At 58.8% G+C, this 23,536-nt stretch overlaps 3 protein-coding genes across 4 annotated transcripts; 2 read left to right on the forward strand and 1 right to left on the reverse strand.

The window, feature by feature from the left end:
• The first annotated feature begins 3,132 nt into the window (after window positions 1–3,132).
• On the forward strand, window positions 3,133–15,427 carry SNX1 (sorting nexin 1). Its single transcript, XM_039557859.1, has 15 exons — window positions 3,133–3,280; window positions 6,377–6,479; window positions 7,347–7,480; window positions 8,000–8,066; window positions 9,106–9,149; window positions 10,070–10,211; window positions 10,685–10,763; window positions 11,019–11,094; window positions 11,784–11,897; window positions 12,025–12,118; window positions 13,053–13,258; window positions 13,900–14,043; window positions 14,423–14,503; window positions 14,814–14,885; window positions 15,009–15,427. The coding sequence occupies exons 1-15, from the start codon at window positions 3,149–3,151 to the stop codon at window positions 15,057–15,059; spliced, it is 1,539 nt and encodes a 512-aa protein (XP_039413793.1). The 5' UTR covers window positions 3,133–3,148; the 3' UTR covers window positions 15,060–15,427.
• A 510-nt stretch (window positions 15,428–15,937) lies between these two features.
• On the forward strand, window positions 15,938–19,864 carry SNX22 (sorting nexin 22). Of its 2 annotated transcripts, none has more exons than XM_039557862.1 (6): window positions 15,938–16,027; window positions 18,620–18,703; window positions 18,793–18,897; window positions 19,004–19,098; window positions 19,239–19,315; window positions 19,446–19,864. In XM_039557862.1, the coding sequence occupies exons 1-6, from the start codon at window positions 15,959–15,961 to the stop codon at window positions 19,583–19,585; spliced, it is 570 nt and encodes a 189-aa protein (XP_039413796.1). In that variant the 5' UTR covers window positions 15,938–15,958; the 3' UTR covers window positions 19,586–19,864. The 2 variants fall into 2 exon arrangements, with proteins under 2 accessions (XP_039413796.1, XP_039413797.1); XM_039557863.1 differs by having other exon boundaries at window positions 19,242–19,315.
• Window positions 19,865–20,024: 160 nt separating this feature from the next.
• PPIB (peptidylprolyl isomerase B) lies at window positions 20,025–22,128 on the reverse strand. Its single transcript, XM_039557861.1, has 5 exons — window positions 21,868–22,128; window positions 21,267–21,380; window positions 21,039–21,132; window positions 20,470–20,654; window positions 20,025–20,356 (listed from the first exon to the last, which is right to left on the reverse strand). Exons 1-5 carry the CDS (start codon window positions 22,021–22,023, stop codon window positions 20,234–20,236), a joined length of 672 nt encoding a protein of 223 aa, XP_039413795.1. The 5' UTR covers window positions 22,024–22,128; the 3' UTR covers window positions 20,025–20,233.
• Window positions 22,129–23,536: the final 1,408 nt, after the last annotated feature.

Here is a 23,536-nt window from a genome sequence, read left to right on the forward strand (position 1 = left end):
GGGGCGAGGCAGGGCACAGGGGCGCTGGGAGCACCTGGGTGGGGTGGGGGATTTTGTCTACAGCACATTCTGTACAGCATTTGAAGTAAAATAAAAAGCTGATTAATGAGCTACTCTCGCTCCTGGCGGTAGCTTATGGTTGGATGCACAGTGGTCACACAAGCATGGAGACCCCTGGCCTGGGATGGGGATCTGGTAAAGAGCAAGGAGAAGAAGGGGAGGGATGCTCAGAGCATCGAGGAGGAGAGAAAGGAGTGCTTGGAAAGGGGATCAGAGCTCCCACACGCCTGAGCAGCCAGGGAGGGGAATGGGCTGGAAAAGAAGAGGTGTGGGGGGGAAGATAAGTCAGAGCTTGTCCTGATAGGGCAGTAAAGATTTGTACAGGCATCTGGCAGCACATGGGAAGGATATGGTGGCAGGGTGGGGTGGGGGGGTCTTAAACATATGTGGGAGGGTAATAAAGCACCTCCTGTCTCTGATGAGCTCCCAAAAGCTATTCAGTCTGAAGTTGTCCAGCTATGCTCACAATGAAGTACCCTGAGCCATCTTTCTGAGCAATTCTGACTACCCCAAACTGATCTTCACTTTTGTATCTGAGGCTGAGTGGGTGCAATGTCCGCTCCCACTGTGGGAATCTTTGTAGCTCCTGCCCGGTTTTGTGGTGGGATTTCCCCTACTCCTGTGGGACAGCTGGGACCAGGCCACCTCCACCCAGCCAGAGGTCTAAACCTGACACCCAAAGCCTGGTGTTCATTCAAAAGGGGTTTGCAGCAGAAAGGTGTCTCATCCTCAGACTGCCCAAGCTCCAAGCCTGAGTGGATGAAATTCCTTTAAAAGGGCATCCTTCAGGGGCCAAAGGGAGAATTTACAGAGAGTAAGGCTGTGATGAGGGGTGGGGTGGGATTTATCTCCACTGCCTGTCAAGGCAGCTCAGTTTTCTCTGCTTCAGAGTGCAAAGTCCAGCTGGCAGGACCTCCTGCTCCTTCTGGCAGCTGTATTTCCTCCTGCTGCCTCTCCTGCTCATCTTAAAGGATGTGTGTGCTCCTCATGCTTTATCCTGAGGGAGTTTTCTGGGATAGTTGTGTTCATTGCTAGCCATCCTCTTCAAAAGAGTGACACTGGCAGCTTCTCCATGGGGTGAACCGCTAGTTCCAAACCCACTGAGGTGATCTGGGAGGATTCCAGCGTGGGCTCTCACCTGCCAGTGAAAGAACAAACCTTGCTGTTACAAATCCCAGGGAGAATTTCAGGCAGGAGGGAAGTAGCAGCTGCTCATTGATAGCAGGAATTGGGGAGGATACCGGCAAGTCCTTCAGATAAGGATAAGCCATGTTCTGTTTTCTGTTTGCTCCTTGCCTGGGAGCCAGAGTGGCTGAAGGATGAAAGCGTGACCTGGCTGCAGCCATGTACTAGACCAAGTTCTCTAGCGTGGAAGGTGGAGATCTCTGCTGGATTTTGTGGCTTCATTACAGGAGACAGCTGAGGGAAAAGAAGGAAAACCCATCTCTTTGTTACTCTCCCACAGCCAAGGGGCCCGCAGCACCTGGTGCTTCCCATCTGGAGACACAGACCCTCTCCACGGCCAGCAGCCAGGAATGAATCCAGCTGAGTGGTGTCTTGCAGGTCAGGGACCCCCCCCAGATCATTCACCTGCAGCTGGATGTTCTCCCTTGATCCAGAGCTGATGGAAGTCCAGGGTGTCTCACCTGGCTCTCTACCTGTCCTGCTGCCCAGCCCAGCTCCTCCTGGTGCGCCCCTGAGAGGGTCATTGGCCCCACAGGATGGTGGTGACCCATGACCATGGGTGGGGCGTCACTGTCATGGGGTGTGGGATGTTTTGGGGTGGATGGAGCTCATCCAGGGAATGTCTTGGGTGTTGTATGGGGTTCATCCTGGAACACCCTCAAGGTGTGTCTCATCCTGGGATATCTTGGAGGGTATAGAGCTTATCCTGGGATGTCTTGGGGGGTGTGTATGGGGCTCATCCTGGGATGTTTTGTGGTAGTATGGAGGAAATCTTGGGGTGTCTCAAGGGTATAGGGCTTATCCTGAGATGGTTAGGGGCATTATAGGGCTCATCCTGGGGCCTTTTCAGGTTATGAGGCTCCTTCTGGGGTGTCTTGGGGTTATAGGGCTCATCATGGGAGGTCTTGGTGGGTGTATGGGGTTCATCCTGGGGCATCTCTAGGGTATGAGGCTTATTCTGGGATGTTTTAGGTGGTATAGGATTTATCCTGAGAAGTCTTGAGGGGTATGGCAGTCATCTTGGGGTGTATTGGAGATTGTATAGGGTTAATCCTGAGATATCTTCAAGGTACGTGACTTACCCTGCGATGTCTTGGGGGGAGTATGAGGCTCATCCTGAGATTTTCTGGGGGTTATAGGGCTCATCCTGGGATGTCTTGGAGGTTGTGTGGGATTTATCCTGGGGCATCTTCAGGGTATAGGGCTCATCCTGGGATGTTCTGGGGGTTTATAGGGCTTATCCTGGTCCACCTCCAGGGTATGAGGCATATCCTGGGATGGTTTGGGTGATATAGGACTTATCCTGAGATGTTTTGAGGGGTGTGGGTCTCATCCTGGGATGTCTTGGTGAATGTGTGGGGTTCATCCTGTGACATCGTCAGGGTCTGGGACTTATCCTGGAACATCTTAGTGGGGGGGATGTGGCTCATCCTGGGATGTCTGGAGTGGTATAGGGCTCATTCTGCGGTGCCTTGGAGGTTGTATGGGATTCATTCCGGGACATCTACAGGTTATGTAGCTCATCCTGGGATGTTTTACTGGGGGAAGGGACCACTCCGCGGGATATCGAGAGGACACGGGCTCAGCCCCCGGGCTGCGAGGGACCGCGGCCACCTCAGTCGGGCGCTGAGGGGACACGGCGCCCTGGGCTCACCCACTTCTCCCGGGGGGAGGGGACACGCTCCCCTCTCCGCCGGCACAATGGTACGGCCGGTACACCCCGTTTCCGTGGTGACAGCGCGACGCCTGGAAGCGGCGGCGCTCATTGGCTGTCGCTGCCGGCGGGGGCGGGGCGGGGAGAGGCACTGTCCAATCCGAAGCCCGCCCGCGGCCGAGGCCCCGCCCCGCGGGTGAAGGCGCGGCGGGCGCTTCCGGCGGGGCGGCGCGGGCGGAAGCGGCGGCGATGGCGTCGGGCGGCGGCCGCGGGTCCCGCTCGCCCTCCCCGGCCGAGCGCCGCCCGCCGCCGTTCCCCGAGCCCTGCGGGCCGGGGGCCCCCGACAGCGACTCGGAGGGCGAGGACATCTTCACTGGCAGCGTGAGTGCGGCCGCGGGCTGCGCGCCGCCCCGGGGGCGCTGCGGGGCCGGGCCCGTGTGCTAGGGATTGCCCGGGGCGTCCTCCGGGCTTGGTGAAAATAGTGGGGAACACCCCCAAATCCCCCAGAATAAAGGGAGGGGCGATGCCTCTGGACTCCTGTCCCTTCAGGGGGAACCTCGTTGGGGGGCTGCGGAGAGGGAGCCGCGGGGCCGGGTGGGGGTCACAGAGCGGCTCCCGTGGCTGTGGGATTAAGAAAAGGCTTGTGCTCGGCTGCTCCCCCTTTCCCCGGGGTTGTAACCTCTCCATTCCTGCAGAACTACCGCCTAAGGCCGGGTTGGATGGGGCTTGGAGCAGCCTGCTCTGGTGGAAGGTGTCCCTGCCCGTGGCAGGTGGCGGAACGAGGTGGGCTTCAGGGCCCCTCACGATCATCCTACAGTGGCAGCCACAGCTCAGCCTCTTTGCTGTGCAGCTTGTGGGGGGGAGAAGCCCCATCTGCCTTCCCCCAGCATCATCAGCTCTGGTCCCCTCAACATCCAGAGGGTTCTGGCGTGACTGCCATGCCATGAAATCTTTTCAGTTTGAGACTGAGGGTGGTGTGAGGCGTGAGGTGACAGGAGGCATCCAGTGTCCCCTGCTCGCTAGTACTTTGTGCTGGGCTGCAGTGGGGTGGTACTTGTTCAGCAATCCAGGTGCTGCTGCACAAATCCATGCTGAAGGTGGAGGTGTGAAGGGTGTCAGTGTCTTTCCTTGTTTCCAACAGCCTCCTGTGCAGGAAGTCCAGGTTGCTGAAGGCTGTTGGCATTAACTTGTGCTGGCATTGTCCCAGGTTTGCTCCAGGCACTGACCAGCAGGCAGGAGGGGAGTTAAAACACCGACTGGTGCTTTCCTAAGCTGAATCCCTCCCTAGTCAGCCGCTGGCCTCTGGTCCTTGGGATCAGTGTCTTCATGGAGCGAGGATCTCAGCTAGAGGGGCTGCAGAAGCTCTTCCAGCAGCCTGGAGGCTGGAATGCGGTGGGCTTGATTCCCTGAGCTCTGGGAGCCTTTGCCCACCTCACCCAGACTTTTTCCAGCCTGCCTGATCCAGCTGGCAGCGCAGGAGGAGTTGGTGTCTGTGGCAGGAAGTTTTCCAGGAACATTCTGCAGTTTTCCAGCCTAGGGAGGCCTCGAGCAGGAGGTTGTGGCCATGACCAAATGAACCTGCTGGGAATGGCCTGGCCACGCTTCTCCTGCCACTGACACAAAGCCGGAGCTGTCTCTGCCCTGCTTCTGGTGCAGCTCCTGCCTGGTGTCTGTGAGCTGTGCTTGTGTTTCCAGTGGCTTTGTAGCAGGGAAAAAGGTAGATTTAGGGGAATGTGGATAGATTGTGACATTGTGAAGGTGAAACTCTCCCACTGCTCTGGGCAAAGCAGCAGCTGGGTTGTATGTTTGGAAACCTGGGGAAGTTCAACCCTGGGCCTTGCAAGAGGAAGGTGCTGGTACCTATGGCAGGCACCAGGTCATGGAGATGGTCTGGAACTTCTCAGGATCTTTCTTTGGTGACAAACTGGAGGATGTCGTAGGTGGCTCGATGGTTTGTGGCCCACCAAGTGCCGTGGGATTTCACAGGAATCACGCGTCCCTGTGCTGGAAGGGGAGGCTGGTGAGCCACAGCAGCTTATCAGGTGCTTGGTATTGTTGTGGAAGCCGCTGTCATAGCTGATACTTGGCTGTTCTTGTGACCTGGTGGCTTTGCTTGTCTCTGCCCTTGAAAGTTAGGAAAACACTTTCTGGGAAGCAAGGGAGGCAGATCCGCCCGGCTGCCGGCCTTCAGGTGGCTCAGCCACACCTGGGCATCGCCAGCAAGGAAGCATTTGGGTCAGACCTGAACAGAACCGAGCTGGACCTCACCTGTCTGTTGACAGAGGTTGGGTTCCTGTGTGACCATGGCCCTTTCTAGGGATGGCCCCAAGGATCAGCTCTTCCCAAACAAGTTCTGCTTCCCCGTGGCGAGCGTCAGGCTGGCATGGCGGGACCTCTTCCCGCACATGTGATGTTAGGGGGTGCTGCATCCGGCCCCAGGGACGGCTGGTGTCACGTCATGGGCTGATCTAACGAGGCCACGGCTCCTCTGTGGCAGCAGATGGAGAAGTAGGAACAGGGTGTGGTGTTTTCATGTCTGAGGAACTAAATCTAAGGGAAACTGGGAAGCAGTTGTGGTAGAAAACCACTTTGTCCATGCGTGATGGGGTTCTCTATGAGCCTGAAGATTTCCTGGGGGAGCAGAGGAGCTGTGTGAGCCCTTTACTCATAGGTCACCACTGGTAGCAGTCCTCTTGTTGGCTTGGACACTAGTCTGAAGGACCCTGGGGGTCTGGGGGGATGTTTGGCATGGAGGGTCTCTGCTCCCTGCTCTCCATCACTGACAAGCAGAGCTCGTGCCTTTGACTGCTCTGATCCAAGCTGGGAGCAGTCCCTCCTCTAGGAAAACATCCTAAAATACAGGAGGTCTCGCCATCAAGTGAGTGTTTCGATGGCTGTTTTGTTTTTACCACCCAAAGACGCGAGCCCACCTCCAAGAAGAGCTGCCTCAGCACAGCTTCACTCCTTCAGGAGCGACGGGATCCGATGGTGCTTCCTTGCTGGAGAGAGTGCCAAGGAGCTGTTGGTTCAGAGTCTCTAATAGAGCTCCATTTACTGCCCATCAAAGACCTGCTCTGTTCTCTGCTGGGACCTACAGAATAGCACTTGCTGTCCCCTTCTTCCTTGGAATATCTGTCTGCCTGCAAAATGAGGGATGATTTGGGATGCAGGCATCCATAACGGGAATGCCAAAGCAGCTCTGCCTTCTGGTGGGGAGGACTGGTTGGCATAAAAGCTCTCGGGTGGGCTGTCCCCTTGTCCCCAAGCCTGCTCCCAGCAGCCAGGATGGTCCTTTCTGGGTGGAAACTGGCTCTGGAGTTTGCTGTGACACTTGTTGTCCTTAAAAGTGGCAGAGAGCGTGATGCTGAAGGGTGGGTGGAAAGGCACAGGGTGGGGTGATGAGGAGGGTGACATGTTTGCTCCTCTATCTCTCAGTGTAAATGACCTTGTGTCTTTGTCCTTTTAATCCTCTCACAGAGCAATTCCCCAGCCCCCAAAGCAGAATCTCCTCTCCCTGTGAGCAGCTCCTCCAAAGAGAACGGGGTTCATGTGGAGCAGGACGATCAGGACCTATTTGCAGGTGAGTCTGTGTGTGCTGGGCCTCTCTCAGCTCCAGGCCTGGAGTGGTAGTCCTAAAATATCCATAACCAAAAGCAGGTCATAAGTCCTTATCTCAAACTCATGTTCAAGTCTGCTTGCTCTGGTGTTGTATTTGGGAAGGTCGGAGCAGCCTCCTCCAGGTCTCTGGGATAATCCTGCCACAGGACTAACTGTTTGGGAGCTGAAGAGGATTAAAATGGGGGTTGCTTTTGTTGTCTTAAGCCCTGAGGTGGTGAGTGTCTCCTCAGGGGTGAAGGATTTTCCTTCTCCACCTTCTCCTGACTCTGTGCCAGTGAAGGAAGCGTCTCTAGTAGAGACCTGGCTGTTCCCAAGGAACAGGAAACACAACCCCCCTCAGCAGGGGAAAATGAGGAGGGTCAGACATTCCCCAGCCCTGGCATGGTGGGATGAGAGTCGATTCTGGATACATCTGCTAAGAGGTGGAAGTTTTTACATCCTCCAGGTGGAGAAGTGGCCCAGGAAGGAGCCTTCCTCCCAGGCTAGCCTGTGTGCCAGGTAAAATCCACCTTGGCTTTAGCTGCTGCAGGGTGCAGCTCCTCTAGCACACAGCAAGGAGGTGATCAGCGAGAGGTGATGCCTGGCTCCTTCTGGCATAAGAAGTTCATTGGATTAACATAATGTTCTCCAGCAGGATCAATCAAATGCTCTTACTGCAGTGCCGATGCTTTGTTGTGCTCTTCCCAGTGCTTACAGGTGTCCTCCCTATGGATTTCTTTGCTAATTAAGACTGCTGTTACTCCCCAGATCCCATGAACCAGAGAATATTGCAATTGCCTTTCCAGAAACCCCAAGAGAGAGGCTGACCCTTGCAAACTTCTCTTGACAGATGCCACTGTGGAGCTGTCCCTTGACAACACTCAGAACAACCAGAAAAAGGAGGTGGCCAAAGCATCCAATCCTTCACCCTCATTAGATGTAGCTGCAAGTTCTTCTAGAAACCTTTCAAAGAGCTATGAGGAGGTGAGCATTGCTCTTCCAAATTGTCCTGCGGGTTTCAAACTGTCTTTGGCAGGAATGTGTCCATGAATCTTAAATGATGTCATTAATACGTAATTGCCTTATTGAATGCCCTGATTTGTATCTCGGGCCATCCATCTGAGACTGATACCACTGGAGTGGGGCTCAGGTCAGCTTGGTGGCCTTCCTGCTCGTGTGAAGGTCCAGATTGCTTCCAGAGCTGTAACAGTGGTGGATCTGGTCCTCAGGGTCCAAGCTGCGAATTGGAGCTCTGCAGTTTCATCTTGGGGCTGAGCAGTTTATGCATCAGTCTGGGCAGATAGTGGGGTAGGAGCAACAAACCAGTTTGGGATCCTTGCCTGGACACGATGAGAAGCTGGAAGGCTTTATAGAATGGCCCTGGCCAGACTGAGGTGCTAGAGTTGCCCTGGCAGGGGGACAAGCTCACTGTAATGGTTTGGGGGGGTTGAACCCTGGTTTCCTGGCTTTGACTTGCTGTCCCTGTGTGCTGTCTCCAAACAGCTGGAAGAAGAGGAGCGGGAAGACAAATTTGACCTGACTGTGGGAGTGAGTGACCCGGAGAAAGTTGGTGAGTTACTGTTCTGCACGGTGAACAGGGTTAGAGGAGCCAGACTTGGCCCTGCAGCTCTGGCCTATCTCTAAGCACAAACCTGATCCCGGAGCAGTGTCCAAGGCTTCCTCCAGCATCCTAAAGAAATGATGCTGCACAAAGCCCAGGGTGAGAAGAAGCAAGGCAGAGGCAGGTTCTGGAAAGCCCGGAGCTGGGTTTTTGGGATTCTTGGTGCCTGACACTGTGGTGACCAGCACTGCCCTGTGTGGAGCTGGCACAGGGTAGGCAAAATTCCCTTGACCTGAAACTAAGTGCATTATTCCATGCTCTGGCACATTCCCTGGAAGCTGTGCTTGCCAGAAGAGCTACTCTGGCTTCAAAATGAGAAGCAAGAGGGTTTCTGTCTACTGAAAGTGGGGTCAGATTGTCATGACCAGCCACGTGGAAGTTCCTGGGGTGCAGAAAACCCAAGATGACATCTGATCCCAGCCAGCAGAGCAGCCTCACGAGTGGCAGCTTGTTCCCACTCCATGCCTCGTGATCTCTGGAGCTGGGAGATGTAAATCAGACGTATCTTAGGGGTAGCACCAGAGCTCGGAGGATGCCCTGCAGATGAACTGCCAGGTGAACAAGGGGATTTCTGTGTGAGCTGGAGCAAACTGCCTGTGGTGTTCCAGGATCCAGCCCCATCCAGCCTGACTTGCATCCCGTGAATAGACTGTTTCATGTGCCCCACAGCCTCCGAATTGTTGGGGTCTGAGCAGATGTGTGGAGCCAGCCCAGACGCTGCTGGCGCAACAAGCGCCTGATTGTCAGCGCTGGCTCCCGTAGGAAGCCTGGGGAGGGATAAGCAGGTTGGGAAGTGGCTGCTGGGCAGGAGTCCAGGGCCACGCAGCGGGATGCTGCCTCTGGTTCTGCAGGAGGATCCATGCTCCATCAGACCCAAAATCAGGATCACTGAGGTAGGAAAAGGTCAGGAGCCTTGTGCTTTGTGTTCAGGGAATAGTGGAAAGTGCTGATGTTGTGATCCCCAACACCTCGTTTCTGTTTTCCACAGGGGATGGCATGAATGCCTATGTAGCCTACAAAGTGTCAACACAGGTATGTCTAACCCCTCTGTGTCCAATTCTCCATTATTTTTCCATGCTTAAAGGCAGCTGGACTGTCTACCCTTAGCCAAGCCAGCAGTGACCTAAATAAACAGGAGGCCTGAATGCCTTGTTCTGTGGATTCAGGAGTTATAATCCACAAAGGATGAGCCTCACTGAGGAATAGGGTTGGGATCTCTTTGAAAGGAGACAACCAGTTAGCTCTTTGCAGTCCTGGCTGGTAGGGATGCTCAGCATTGGAGGGAGCAGCAGGAATGAGATCCATTGGGAGAGTCCCTGAGCCGGGGCTGCTGCTGAAGGTTCTGTGCCAGTGCCGGCATCAGATTGAGCTGACCTGAGCTCAGCACTCGCTGCAGAGCTGCTGCTGTGATTGCATTCATGTCAGGACCTGTTCCCCTCAGTTTCCATGAGAAATGCAGCTCCTGGAGTGCTTTGGAGTCCTGCTCTGGGCTCTGGAAAGTTGATCCAGCTGCCTGTACTATGGCTGCTGGGCTACAGGCACCCTGTGGTCTGAAGAAGAGACTAGAGGACTTGTTATCCTTAATTCCTGCTCTGCAAACTCAGTCCGAAGCACTGGTGGCCCCTGTAGTCCTTAGGTGATGTGAGGGGTGTGTCCCTGTTCCCATGTGGAGCAGGGATGATGGGATTAGGCAGCGGGCAGGCTTTACTAAGCAGCCCATGGCTGCAGGAGCAGCTGCTTGTTATTTAGTGCCATTAATGCTGCTGCTGGCTCCAAGGAGAACCCAGCTGGGAGGGAAACTCTGGAAAACCTGGGCCAAAACTTGCTCTGTTCACTGGTCACCTCTTGCAGAGCTGGTGCTGTCCCACTTCACCCCAGAGGTGCCAGCAGGCAGAGCTGGCAGGGCCAGGCTTTGCTGGGGGAGTGTGACCCAAGTGTCATCTCTCCCCCAGACCAGCATGCCGATGTTCAGGAGCAAGCAGTTCTCAGTCAAAAGGAGGTTCAGTGACTTCCTGGGGCTCTATGAGAAGCTGTCGGAGAAGCACGCCCAGAATGGGTTCATTGTCCCTCCGCCGCCTGAGAAGAGCCTCATAGGTGAGTGAGGAGCTGCACAGCTCCAGTGCTGGTCCTTCACAGCTCTCGTGGGTCCTTCTGATGGTGAGCTCTGAGCCTGAGGACAGGCCTGCAGCAGTCTCAGAGCTGACAGGGAAGCTGCAGAGCAGCCAGGGAAAATAATCTGGGTTTTGTGGCACAGACAAAGCTTTGGCTCCATACTTGGAGCTCTGGACTTAAATCCTTGATGGAGTTCACAGCCTCCACACCTGCTTGGTGAAGAGTAAAACCTCTGGGGTGTCACTGAATTGCTGTTCACTTGAGTCCAGCCCATTGTTTTGCCTCTTTCCTGCATGTCAGTTCCTTGGGTATAAGCAGATTTCAAATTTCCAAAGTCTAATTCCTGTTGTAAGATTCCTCTCCTCCGCTGTCACCTTGATAGTCTGTAATAAACCACTTTATCTTGCGTGTGGAGTTTAGAGCAGCTCATTAATCACATCTTCCTTCTGTGCTAGGCATGACCAAAGTGAAAGTTGGGAAAGAAGATTCCTCCTCTGCAGAGTTCCTAGAAAAACGTCGGGCTGCTCTAGAGAGGTACGACCCCACTGGCTGTCCCTGAACTGAGTGAGGGACCTCAGAGAGGTCTGGCAGGTCTGGTCTTCATGGTGGCATCACCAAATTGCCCAGGGAGGTAGGAGAACTGGTGGGTGAATTAGAACAGTGGTTGGCTTTGATTTCCAGCTTTCCAGCTGCTGTTCTGGAGTAAATACCAAGCTGTGATGTTGCTGTGATGGCTCAGAGCCAGCTTTGCTACAGCCAAAGTAACTCCTGGAGTTGTTTCTCCCACAGGTACCTACGGAGAGTGGTCAGCCATCCAACCATGCTGCAGGACCCGGATGTCAGGGAGTTCTTGGAGAAGGAGGAGGTGAGTGGTGTGGAGTAAGGTGTCCTTGAAGTGCTGAAGGAAGTGGTACTTGAGCAGTTAGTGGGGCAGGCAGCGGGAAGTGGCAGAACCCTCTAAGAGTGGGAATGGGAGTGGGAACTGGTGTTGACTCCAGGTGCCCACCAAAGCTGCTAAACCATCCCCTCCTCTGGATGGGAGGGAGAAAATAAGCAAAAGGCTCATGGGTCAATGTAAGGGCAAGGAGAGATCACTCAGCAGTTGCCTCATGGGCAAAACAGAGTCATGGAATGGCTCGGGCTGGAAGGGACTTTAAAGCCTATCTCGTTCCACCCCCTGCCATGGACAGGAACACCTTCTGCTACACCAGGTTGCTCCAAACCTCATCCAGTTTGGCCTGGAACACTTCCAGGGATGGAGCAGCCACAGCTTCTCTGGGCAGCCTGTGCCAGGGCCTCCCTACCCTCACAGGAAAGTAGTTCTTCCCAATATCCCATCTAATCCTGCCCTCTGGCAGTGGGAAGCCGTTTCCCTTTGTCTGGTACTGCAGGCCCTTGTCCCCAGTCCCTCTCCAGCTCTCCTGGGGCCCCTTTAGGCCCTGCAAGGGGCTCTGAGCTCTCCCTGGAGCCTTCCCTTCTCCAGGTGAACACCTCCAGCTCTCCCAGCCTGGCTCCATCTCCTATGGCAAAGCAAACTTTTCCATTCCTTTCCAGCTCCCAAGAGCCGTAGGCACCCAGACCTTGAGTGGAGCAGGAATAATGAAGATGTTCAACAAGGCCACGGATGCTGTCAGTAAAATGACCATCAAGATGAACGAATCGGACATCGTAAGTGTCGGGGCACCTCTGGGCTGTCCCTGCCCTTGCTCCGGAGCCCTGTGCTCTCCCCTGCTCCGGCTTTGGGTGCAGAGAAAACCCCACCTGTGGGAATCAGCTCTGGCTTTCCCCGCTGCAGTGGTTCGAGGAGAAGCTGCAGGAGGTGGAGTGCGAGGACCAGCGGCTGCGGAAGCTGCACGCCGTGGTGGAGACGCTGGTGAACCACCGCAAAGGTGAGCGCGGGGACGGCCGCACCTGCGCCGTGCCCGGCGGGACACCAGGGCCACGTGTCCCAGGGACACTTCCAAGGAGGTGGGACAGTGCTATGAAGGACTCTCTGTGTCTGTCCCTTCCTCCTGAGAGACAGATGTAAAATGGTCACCCCAGTTCTGTCCAGCTCCACAAGCTTGGGGTGGTAGCGTGGAAGGGAACCTGTGTCCTGTGGGATCATAGAATCCCAGGATGGCTTGGGGCTAAAGGGACCTTAAAGTCCATCTTTTTCCAACCCCTGCCGCCATGGGCAGGGACACCTTCCACTAGCCCAAGGTGCTCCAAGCCCCGTCCAACCTGGCCTTGGGCACTGCCAGGGATCCAGGGGCAGCCACCGCTGCTCTGGGCATCCTGTGCCAGGGTCTCCCCACCCTCACAGGGAACAATTCCTTCCCAATATCCCATCCAGCCCTGCCCTCTGGCAGTGGGAAGCCATTCCCTGGGTCCTGTCCCTCCATGCCTTGTCCCCAGTCCCTCTCCAGCTCTCCTGGAGCCCCTTTAGGCACTGGAAGGGGCTCTGAGCTCTCCCTGGAGCCTTCTTTTCTCCAAGCTGATCAATCCCAATTCCCTCAGCCTGTCCTCATGGGAATGAAGGCTCTGTAGCAAGCCTGAGCAGAGCTGACCTTATTTATTCCTTCTGAGACATCCTCTGGGAGTGGAAATGTTTTCCTTCCTCTGGATGTTTTGACTGACTTCTGCAAAGCCCTGCCTGTCCTCCCACTCGGCTGCTCCCCTTCTCCTCGTGGCTGGAAGCTGCTGGCTCGGACTGAGCCAGTGCTGGCTCTTCCAGCTGATATCTCCTGGAGCTGTGGAAAGGCAGCTGCCTGGGCTGATCTCTGTGCTGGGGAGCACCTGGTGCAGCCAGGCCCATCTCCTGACCCTCATCCCGTTCCCCAGAGCTGGCACTGAACACAGCCCAGTTTGCCAAGAGTCTGGCCATGCTGGGAAGCTCGGAGGACAACACGGCCCTATCCCGGGCGTTGTCCCAGCTGGCTGAGGTGGAGGAGAAGATCGAGCAGCTGCACCATGAACAGGCTAACAACGACTTCTTCCTCCTGGCTGAGCTCCTGGGGGACTACATCCGCCTGCTCTCGGTTGTAAGGGTAAGGAGTCCTTTGCTCTTGCTCCTTGTACCCATCTTAGGCTTAGGGATGCCAGGAGATCTTCCAGACTCAAGCACAGGACATGGCAGAGGGCACACAGGGCATGGCCTCTTCAGGCAGAGGGAAAACTTGCTGGTTGTCCAGGTGTGCACTGCTTAGGTTGGAAGATGGTTGTAGGCGAGGCCTGGCTGTGCTGCTGTTCTCCAGAGAGGATGAGGAGCAAGTTAATGACCCCAGCCCTTCCAGAGGTGAAGGCTGAAGCTGTGAGCTGGTAACCTGTGATGCAGGTGGTGAAAACAGACCTGCCAAGTGCCTGCTGGGACAGAGCCTGAGTCCTGATGCTCCTGAACTTGGGCATCAAATCCACACAGCCCATCTGGTGCACTGGGAAGAAGCAACCCATGGGAGCAGCGAGTCTGGCAGGCTGACCCCTTCCTGCCCCAAACACACCCTGCCTCAGAGGCCAGAGCACCATATCCTTGGTGCACTGGTCCTTATGGGATGCTCCAGAGCAGGACCCAATGTCTGTTCTGGCTCAGCTTTGGTCCAGGACCCCCAGTGTCCCCTTGTCAGGAGAGCCCCTTGGAGCCGCTTGGTGCAGCGGTAACGCAGAGCTCGACTCTGCCCCTCCTGCCCTCCAGGGAGCCTTCGACCAGCGCATGAAGACCTGGCAGCGGTGGCAGGATGCCCAGACCATGCTCCAGAAGAAGAGGGAGATGGAAGCCAGGCTGCTGTGGGCCAACAAACCTGACAAGCTGCAGCAGGCCAAGGATGAGATCTCGGAGGTAGGGAATGGAGCGTGGGGTCTCTGCTCTGCTCCTGCCCTCCGTGCTCCAGTGGGGGACCTTCTGGGCTGGGGAAGGAACCTTCTGGGCTGGGGAAGGAACCTTCTGGGCCAGGGAGCACCTCCTGGGCGGGAGGGACGGGTGTCTTGTGGCCAAGTTGCACCAAGGGCTTAGCCAGCCTTGAGCGAAGCTGCAGGAGGGGCCGCTCGTGGTCCCACCTGCCGTGGCTTCCATGCCAAGGTGGTGAAAAGGGCTGGAAGCACCAGGCTCTGCTCTGGTAACACCTCTCCCATGTACAGTCGTGGCTCCAAACCCCCGTGGAGAAGGGGGCAGGAGTTCCTTCCCCTGCCCCGAAACAGTGCACTTCCTGTCTCCGCAGTGGGAGTCCCGGGTGACACAGTACGAAAGGGACTTTGAGCGCATTTCTGCCGTCATCCGCAAGGAAGTGATACGGTTTGAGGTACGTTTAGGGCAGCCCTCGGCGCCTTGGGGCTGACCGGGCCTCCTGCCCCTGCTCCTGGCACAGCAGCATCCCTAAATCCCAACCTGTGGGAGCTGGGGCATCACTGAGGACTTTTGGCTGAGAGGGGGCTTCCCCACAGGGGCTCCGTTAAAAGGAAGGTGGGTGGGCAGAGATCCTCTGTGTCCCTTGTGCTGGTCTCCTCGTGGGACCCCAGGAGGAACAGGAAAATCCCGGTGGTTTCTCCTTCCCCCTCCCAAAATCTGGAGGGTTTTGGTGGTTGGTCCAGCCTCATGCCCATCTGTTGCAGAGAGAGAAATCTAAGGACTTCAGAAACCACGTCACGAAATACCTTGAGACGTTGTTGAACTCTCAGCAGCAGGTGAGTGGTCCCTGATGTGGTTTTACCTCCAAGTTCAGGCCGAGCTTGTGAACCTCTCAAGCATGACCCCCCACTGCAGCTCCATCCTGAAGGCCCCTGACTCTCTCCCTCTCCTCCCTGCAGCTGGTGAAGTACTGGGAAGCGTTCCTGCCCGAAGCCAAGGCCATTTCTTAATTGGACCGAGCAAACAAACCTGAATTTTGCCTTTTTTTGGTTTTTTTTTTTTTTTATATACACTATACCTCCTCCTCTTTTCCACGTGAGCGACCCCTCGTTCCACATGCTGGAGCTGGTAGAGGTGTCACCCCCAGACGAGCAGCTTGCGAGCCAGTAACTCTTCTAACTGTATATTTTTCATTTAGCAACATATATTTTCTTACTGAAGAGAAACTAGTTTCCTGCTTCCAGACCAGACCCGCAGCCAGGGGGTTAATGAGATCTGGCAAATATCTATTTTTCAGGCTGGGTTTTAAGGCTCTAATGAATTATCTTACTCCTGCAGTGCCATTAAAATTCTGTAATAAAACTTCTATCAGGGCAAACAGGCTCTGGGTGTTCGGGGTGGGAGCAGGGAGGGGTAAGGGCACATCCCGTGGATGGTGAGGGAGGCAGCGGAGCCTCCCCCGTGTTGTGACGGGACAGAGGTGACCTTGGACACTGCTCTGGCCACCTGTCCCGGCTCTTGATTAGGCTTTGGCTCTCTGCCTTTCTCCCAGCGGGAGCCGATTTTAGGATCTGAGCTCAGCGGGGTTCTGTAGCAATCCCACTTCGGCGTGTGGTGCTCCTACCCCCCTTACCCGGGCGTGGGTTTGCGCCTTTTCCCCGTCCCCAGCCTGGCGTGGGGATTGTATCAAAACCGATACCCTTCCTGCCGTAAAAAAGAGAAAAGGCAGCTTGGGCTGACTTCCCACTTTCCTTTCCCCTTATCCCTGTAAGCCGGGTCCCTGCGGCGTCTCCGCTGCCCCCTCCCCCTGTGCTGGCCTGGGGCCGTCCCCGGGCTCTCCGGGGACCGTGACCCCGCCGTGGGCGCCCGGGGCGGTCCCGCCCCGCCCGCGGCCCGCCCGCCCCGGGCCATGATCGCCGTCTCCATCCCCGCGGCGGAGCCCCCGGCGGCTGCGCGCAGCCCCGAGCGGGCGCACACGGTGAGCGCCGGGGCCGTGCGGGGCTCGGGGTCCCCCCGCCGCGGGGTGCGGGCTCGGCTGCCCCCAGGGACGGGTGGGGGGCGGTGTCTCCCTCTGCCCCGGGCGCTGGAGGTCTCCCCGCTGTCCCCAAGCGTCCCCCGGCTGGCCCGGGAGTGCGGGTCCCCGCCTTCCCCCGGGGGTCCCTGCCGGGGAGGTGTCCCTGGTCTGGGGGTGCCCAGGTTCCCGCGGGGGAGTCAGGCCGTGCTCCCGGGGGGATTTGGTGTCCTGCGTGCTCTGGGAGCGGAGGTTGCTGCCTGTCCCTGCGGAGTGCTGCCGGCGGCGCACGCTGACCCTCTGCTTTAAAGGGGGTCGCCCCTGCTCCGGGGGTCCCCTCTGGGCCCGGCTGTGCGGGATGATCCTGCCTGCCCCCACCCCCGTGGCTGCGGAGATGGGGGTGTGACGGTGGTTCCCCTTTTCCAGAGGGATTGGGGGGTTCTGCCTCCACCCTGACCCAGGGGGGTGGAGGTCTCTGCCTGTCCCGGGGTGTCCCGGCCGGTGGGAGCACAGACCCGCTACCTTTGGAAGGGGGAGAGGTCCCTGTAGCCCCCATGGTTGGGGGTTCCCTTCCTTCCCCGGGATGCCCCACCTGCCCTGGGACTGGAGGTCCCCTGGTTCCCCCAGGCGACCCTGAAATGTCCCAGCCTCAAGGGTTGGAGGTTCCCAAGTACCCCTGGAGGGTCCCCACTTGCCCCAGGGGTCTCTGCCTGCCCTGGGTCCTTGCCGGGGGCACCCTCTGCCCTTGCAATCGGGAGTGTTCCTGTCCTGCGGGTCCCCTCTCGGCCCGGGGGTGCAGGGTCCTGCCTTGGCCCCGGGGGTCCCCACATCCCGGGAGTGCCTCCACCTGCCCCAGGGGTTGGAGGCTCCTCCTGCCTGCCCTGGGATCCTGTTCTGGGGTCCTGTCGCTCCCACGGGGTCCCCATCTGCCCGGGAGGGTATCTCCATGTGCGTCAGGAATTGGGGGTCCCCAAGTGTCGCTGGGGAGCCTCACTTGTCCCAGGGGTGGCCCAGGGGCCACCCTCTGTCCCTGATACTGGGGGTGTTCCTCTACCCTGGGAATCCCCTCTGACCCCAGAGGGATACGGGGTCCCTGCATATCCCTGGGTACCCCCATCTGCCCCAGGGTTGTGTGTCCCACATCTGCCCCGGGGGTGGCATGTCCCCAGGTGTCCCCAAATGTCTGGGAGTGGCTGTCCCTGCCTGCATCCAGGGGATCCTGGGGTGAGAGAGAGGGAAAGACAGCGACCCTCTACCCCTGGAAGGGGTAGGGAAGGGGAATTACTGGCGAGGGTGTCCCCTCTGTTCCCGGGGGTCGTTGTCATACCCCTGTGCCCCCAGGATGGGGATGTGTCCTTCCCCCAGGAGTGCAGGATCCAAGTGCCCCTGAGGGGTCCCTGTCAGAGCTCTCTTTACACCTGGAAGGGCAAGGGCAGGGCGGTCCCTGGCCCACGGGGTCCCCTCTGGCCTCAGGGTGTTGGTGGGTCCCTGTCTGTCTCTGGGTGCCTCCTCTGACGGTGCCTGCTTGCCCTGGATGGTGGAGGGTGTGGGGCTCCTAACATGCCCACCGGGGTGTCCCCACAGCCTCCAAGTGCTTTGGGGATTCCCAGCAGTCCTACCTGCTCCCAGGGGTCCCAGCTATCCAGGTGAGTGAGGAGGCAGGGGGAGAGAAGGGCAGATGGAACCATCTGCCCTGAGGAGGAGAGGTCCTCATGGATCCCTTTTTGGGGAGGGGGACACAAAGCCCTTGAAGGGGAGGGGATGGGGGTCCCTGGCCCAGGGGGTGATGGGCAGAGGTCCCCACAGGGTTTCTTTTTGGGGTGGCTCCTCTACCTTTCTACTTTGGGGGGTTCCCTGTGGCACTGTGGGCTGGAGATCCCTGTCTGTCCTCAGGGGTCCACCCTTGAAAGCAGGGGGTGTCCCTGCCCTGGGGGATCCCCACTGGCCCTGGGGAGTGGACTGGGGGGACCTCTGGTCTGGGGGTTCCCTCTGGCCCTGTGGGGAAAGGAGGGGTTCTCCTGCCTTCCCCAGGAGGGATCTGTCCCTAGGTAGGGGGCCTCACCTGCCTTGGGGAAAGATGGGTTGTCTCCCTCTGTCCCACTGGTTTGAGGTCCCCATGTGCGCTTCCTGGTGTCCCTGCATACCCCAAGGTGTTGGGGGTCCCTGCCAGCCCCGGGGTCCCAACTATCTGGCGGGGTTTGGTGGGGGTTGGGATGTCACACCTTGCTGTGTTCCCCTCAGGAGGGGAGAAGGGTGTCCCATCTGCTTTTGGGGCTTGGCCTGGTCCCATAGTACCCCCATTGGCCATAGGGTGTTGGGGGGTCTGCCCTGGAGGTTGGGGGACTCTGCCTGTCCTGGACAAGTGGGGGTGGAGGGTCCCAAGTGTCCTCCCCAGGTGTGTGAGTTAGAGGCTCCTACCTCCCCTGGGAGACTGATGAGGATGGTGAGGGTGGAGAGGATGGTGAGGGCGATGAGGCTGTGGCTCATGAGGATGGTGAGAACAACGAGGATGGTGAGGCTGGGGCTGACGACAGGACGCGGTGTCTGTCCCTGTTGCAGGTGTTCCGGGTGGAGGTGCTGTGCAATGGCCGGCGGCACACGGTGACCAAGCGCTACAGCGAGTTCCAGGCGCTGCACAAGCGGGTGAGACCCCCCAGCTCCACAGGAAGGGGACATGGGAGGCCTGGCCTCGTCTTCTGTGGCCTGCCCTGATGCCCCCCACTCTTCCCCAGATCAAGAAGACCTGCAAGGTCCCCGACTTCCCCCCACGCCATGTCCCCAACTGGATGCCCAAAGTGCTGGAGCAGCGCCGGCAGGGCCTGGAGCTCTACCTGCAGGTGAGGAGCATACGGCAGGTTTGGGGTGGGTTTTTTGGGGTGAGGAACGCATGCTGGTGGGTTTGGGATGGGTTTTTGGGGTGCTGACCCCCTTGGAGCACTGCAGGGCGTACTGTACCACAACAAGGAGCTGCCCCAGGATGTCCTGGACTTCCTGAAGGTGCGGCGATGCCAGCAGATCCCCAAGGCCAGCAGCCCCCCGTGAGTAGATGAGTCCTGCCGGCACCATGGTTATCCCTCATGGCACCGGGATTGTCCCCCTGGCCTGTGTTAGGCACCCCAAGTCCACGGGGCTGGGGACAGTGGGGACAGGCTGAGGGCTGATGTCCCCTCTTCCACAGCAGCACCAGACTCCGGCCCTCCCAGCGCCCCATCGTCGGCTTCTGCTCCGATCCCTACGTGCGGCCACACGGCACTGGTAAGGAGCAGGGCCGTGGAGCAGGTCTCCAAAACCTCCAGAAGTCTCTTCTGGGCCCCACAAAGGTGCTTCTCCTTTAATGGGGCCCAGGAGGGAACAAGTTGTTCCAGCTGTTGCCCTTTCCTCGCAGACCTGCTCCCCAACACCGTCCTCATTGGGGTCCTGCAGGGCCTCTACCTCGCCCCGAGCTGTGTCCCCGGCCAGGCAGCGCCCCGAGCCTCTGGAATGAGTTCCCAGACACCCACCCAGCACCCAGGGACGCAGTGGTGAGGAAGAGATCCTTGTGGTGAAAACTCACTCCTCCCTTCTGGGCTGGGGCAGGGAAATGGTGGGAGAACCCAAGGGGACAGTGGGAGAAGCCAAAGGGATGTTGGGAACTGCTCTTCCACCACCATGCAAAGTGCCTTTGTTGGGAGAGCAGGAGCTCTGCCTTCCCCCCTGCTGTTTTGGGCTTGCAGTATGAGCCTTTGGATGCTGAACGGTGCTGGAAAACCTCTCTGTGTCCAGGCTTTGGTGCAATAAATCTCTTGGATTTGACTGACTGGCAAAGTGCTGTGCTGTGGAATTCTGCAAAGCAAACCCAGGGCCAACTGTGGCACTGCTCCCAGCTGGATGAGAGGTGGAAGGACGGCTGGAAGGCTGAGGGGCGCATCTAGGAGAGGGATGCAGAGTGATCTACAGCCCTCCGAAGGCAGGAGAGAGGCAGCTCTTTAAAAAAACACATTGGTCACATTTATTGGTGCATGTGCTTCTTACAAAAGTGATGGAAGAGCAGCTTGTGCCCCGTCCCGCTGGCTGGGAGGCAGCAGGAAGAGAGGCCGGGCACTGGGACACAGCAGGACCCAGTGGCGCCGGGGCAGGGGGAGCACGGCAGCCCCCGTCCCACAGCCCCTCACAGCCTGGCAGGGCCTGGTCCCGTCACTCTTTGGCGATGGCGAACGGCTTCTCCACCTCGATGGTGCCACAGTCGACGATGGTGACGTCCTTGAGGGGCTTGTCCCGGCTGTCCGTCTTTGTGCTCTCCACCTTCCGCACCACGTCCTGGGTGGAGCAGAGTGTCAGAGTGGGACACAGGGGCAGAGCCAGCTCGGCCAATCCCCGCCCGGTCCCGCTCTCCCCGGAGCACCGACCCCTTTCCCTCTCCCATCCCTCACCATGCCCTCCAGCACTTTGCCGAACACCACGTGCTTCCCGTCCAGCCACGGCGTCTTCACAGTGGTGATGAAGAACTGGGAGCCGTTGGTGTCCTTGCCGGCATTGGCCATGCTCACCCAGCCCGGCCCGTAGTGCTTCAGCTTGAAGTTCTCGTCAGGGAAGCGGTCTCCATAGATGCTTTTTCCTAAAGGTGGGGACAAAAAGGCCACAGTGGTCTCATGGAATATGTCAGGATAGGGGTGTGATGGTGGTGGTAGCTCCAAAACAAGTTGGCTGGCTCTGCAATTGCAGAGCAGGGAGTAGCACTGATGCCACAGGGACACATGAGACATGGGCTGCTGGAGGGAGCTGGGCAGAGGCATCACACCCCTGAGGGGCTGGAGCAGGAGGCTCCCAGCACCACAGTTACTCCAGCCCTCAGCTCTGCTCTGAGGCCACGTCTCTATGAGCTCCATGCCCACAAGTTCCCAAGCTCCAGCTCTATATTGGTCCCAGGGACAGCCCTGCAGTGGTTGGAATCGTGGCTGCTGTCTCACTCTGAGACAGTGGTTTGGATCCACAAAGTTACCTCCAGTGCCATCGCCGCGGGTGAAGTCTCCTCCCTGGATCATGAAGTCCTTGATCACACGGTGGAACTTGCTGCCCTTGAAGCCAAATCCTTTCTGGACGTGTGGAGGGAGAACATGGAGTGAGGCGAAGGGACAGACCAGAGCTCCATGGCCCCAGCGCTGCCCCAGGGCACCGAGCAGGACCTGAGCAGGGGCAGGTGAGGCCCAGGGTGCCACACACCCCTCACCTCTCCGGTGGCCAAGGCCATGAAGTTCTCCACTGTCTTGGGCACCGTCTTGCCAAAGAGCCCGATGACGACGCGGCCCACATCCTCCTCTCCGATCCGCAGGTCAAAGAACACCTTGTGGGGGGCAGAGGAAAGTTGGGGGGATCAGGGGAGCCGGACTCACCTTGCTGGGCCAATCCACCCCCCGGAGTCCAACTCACCAGCTCCAACCAGGCCCCAAACCTCACTGGGTGAGGTTGGTTGGTGCCCCACCCCGCCGGCTGCATCCCCCCTACCAGCCTCACCGCTCACCCCAGCTGGGTCCGCCCCCAGCCCAGGCCCCCCCACCTCAGCTTCCCCAGAGTTGGGCCCAGCTGTCCCCAGGTCTCCTCCCCCCTTTCGGGTGCTACCCCCGACCCGCCCGCGCTGAACCCTTCCTCCCTCACGGCCTTACCCCTCTCTCCCCGTCCGGGCCCCCTCAATCCCAGATCCCTCCAGCCCATCCAGGGCCGCTCACTCCACCCTCCCCCCTCCCCCGGGCTCCCCCGCCCCATGCGGGCTCCCCCCACCCGAAGTCTTTCCCAATATCCCCCCGGCGGCCCCGCCTCGGCCCCCCCCCGACCTTGGCGGTGACCTTGGGTCCCTTCTTGCGCTCGTCGGCGCGGGAGGCCGCGGGCAGCAGGAGCAGGAGGGCCGCGCCCAGCGCCGCCGCCGCCACCAGCACCTTCATCCTGCGCCGCTCGCAGCCCGGCCACAGCGCCCGCCGCGCCGCCGGCATCCGGCCACGCCCGCCGCACACCCCCGCCCGCGCCGCGTCGTGGTACCGCCCGAGCTGCGCGCCCGCCCGCTCCGCCCGCCCGGGCGCGACCAACCGCGGCCACAGGGGGGGAACGTGGCACCTTCCGGCCGGGCGGAGCGCGGGCGTCTGCCACGTTGCCCCTCGCTGGGCGGCCGCGGCGCTGTCAATCAGAAGCGGAACGCGAGATGATTGGTCGCTGAGGGGGAGGAGGCGGGAGAGGGGCGGGACCGAGGGTGGCGATGGCCAATGGACGCGGCCGGAGGGCGGGAGCTGTCCCGGCGTGTCCCTGGTGTGTCCCGGTGTGTGCCCCGGGCCGCTGTCCCCGGGCCCGGTGTGTGCCTGGTGTGTCCCGGTGTGTGCCTGGTGTGTCCCGGTGTGTGCCCCGGGCCGCTGTCCCCGGGCCCGGTGTGTCCCTGGTGTGTCCCGGTGTGTGCCCCGGGCCGCTGTCCCCGGGCCCGGTGTGTGCCTGGTGTGTCCCGGTGTGTGCCCCGGGCCGCTGTCCCGGTGCGTCCCTGGTGTGTCCCGGTGTGTGCCCCGGGCCGGTGCGTCCCTGGTGTGTCCCTGCTGTGTCCCTGGTGTGTGCCCCGGGCCGCTGTCCCCGTGCGAGCCTGGTGTGTCCCGGTGTGTGCCCCGGGCCGCTGTCCCCGGGCCCGGTGCGTCCCCGGTAGCAGCAGCGGCGGCCCACCGGGCAGAGGGACATGGAGCGGCCAAAGGCGGTGACCGCTCGGTGCCCGTGCCCGCGGCCGGACGACGAGCCGAGCCCCCGGCGAGCCAAATGGCTGCGGGTCAATGTCTGAGCAGTCGCGTTAAAAAGATGCCACCCGAGGGCCAAACCACCTTTGAGAGCAGCTGGCACTGCCCCACACAGAGACATCCGCACTGGAACCGAGGTGTTCCCATGCTTGGAACCTGCTCCACAGTGATCTCTCGTGTGTGACATTTTGTCCCTTAATTCCCAGCCTTAAATGTCCAATTTTTAGCATGAGTTTTCATTTCCCGTTCCCAAAAATTTGTCTTGGCACATGTGTAGTCTGACAAGGAGATGAACCTCAATGTTCTCTCCCTGAACCTTGGAACCCGCATCTCCACCTTTATCTTTTTGGGGCTTGACACTGACCCAGACCTGATGAAAACCTAATTCCCACATGTGCAGCTAACACCAGGATTTGCAATCTCAGACTGATTTGGGTTGGAAGAGATCTTCACAGGTCCAATCTCTGCCATGGGCAGTGACACATTCAGTGATGGTGCTAAGCTGAATGTGGACACCTGCAACACCACAGACAATCCTGTGTACTTCCAGCCTGACCTCTCCTAGTATTTAAGAGGAATTTGGGCTTCTCTCACTCCTTCCTGCAGTTTTTATCCCACAGCCTTGCCAGGGGGGCAGGTCCCAGTACCCCTCTCCCTGTGGTCCCTCTCAAGGGCTGCCTCAGGACAAGGCATCCTGCATTCCAGGACACAGCTGAGGTGGGAATGTGCTGGCCCAGGG

The sequence above is a fragment of the Corvus cornix genome, chromosome 10, assembly GCF_000738735.6.
Source record: "Corvus cornix cornix isolate S_Up_H32 chromosome 10, ASM73873v5, whole genome shotgun sequence".
NCBI lineage: Eukaryota > Metazoa > Chordata > Aves > Passeriformes > Corvidae > Corvus > Corvus cornix.

What these genes read in the sequence shown, in the direction of transcription:
- SNX1 (XM_039557859.1), top strand. Translation starts at nt 3,149, where the DNA reads ATGGCGTCGGGCGGCGGCCGCGGGTCCCGCTCGCCCTCCCCGGCCGAG. An exon ending in CCTACAAAGTGTCAACACAG is followed by an intron (nt 9,150 to 10,069) that starts GTATGTCTAACC and finishes TCTCTCCCCCAG; the next exon opens with ACCAGCATGCCGATGTTCAG. An exon ending in AGGAAGTGATACGGTTTGAG is followed by an intron (nt 14,504 to 14,813) that starts GTACGTTTAGGG and finishes CATCTGTTGCAG; the next exon opens with AGAGAGAAATCTAAGGACTT.
- SNX22 (XM_039557862.1), top strand. Translation starts at nt 15,959, where the DNA reads ATGATCGCCGTCTCCATCCCCGCGGCGGAGCCCCCGGCGGCTGCGCGC. An exon ending in GCCTGGAGCTCTACCTGCAG is followed by an intron (nt 18,898 to 19,003) that starts GTGAGGAGCATA and finishes GGAGCACTGCAG; the next exon opens with GGCGTACTGTACCACAACAA. An exon ending in CCCAAGGCCAGCAGCCCCCC is followed by an intron (nt 19,099 to 19,238) that starts GTGAGTAGATGA and finishes CCTCTTCCACAG; the next exon opens with CAGCACCAGACTCCGGCCCT.
- PPIB (XM_039557861.1), bottom strand. Translation starts at nt 22,023, where the DNA reads ATGCCGGCGGCGCGGCGGGCGCTGTGGCCGGGCTGCGAGCGGCGCAGG. An exon ending in GACCCAAGGTCACCGCCAAG is followed by an intron (nt 21,381 to 21,867) that starts GTCGGGGGGGGG and finishes GCCCCCCACAAG; the next exon opens with GTGTTCTTTGACCTGCGGAT. An exon ending in GCAAAGTGCTGGAGGGCATG is followed by an intron (nt 20,357 to 20,469) that starts GTGAGGGATGGG and finishes TGCTCCACCCAG; the next exon opens with GACGTGGTGCGGAAGGTGGA.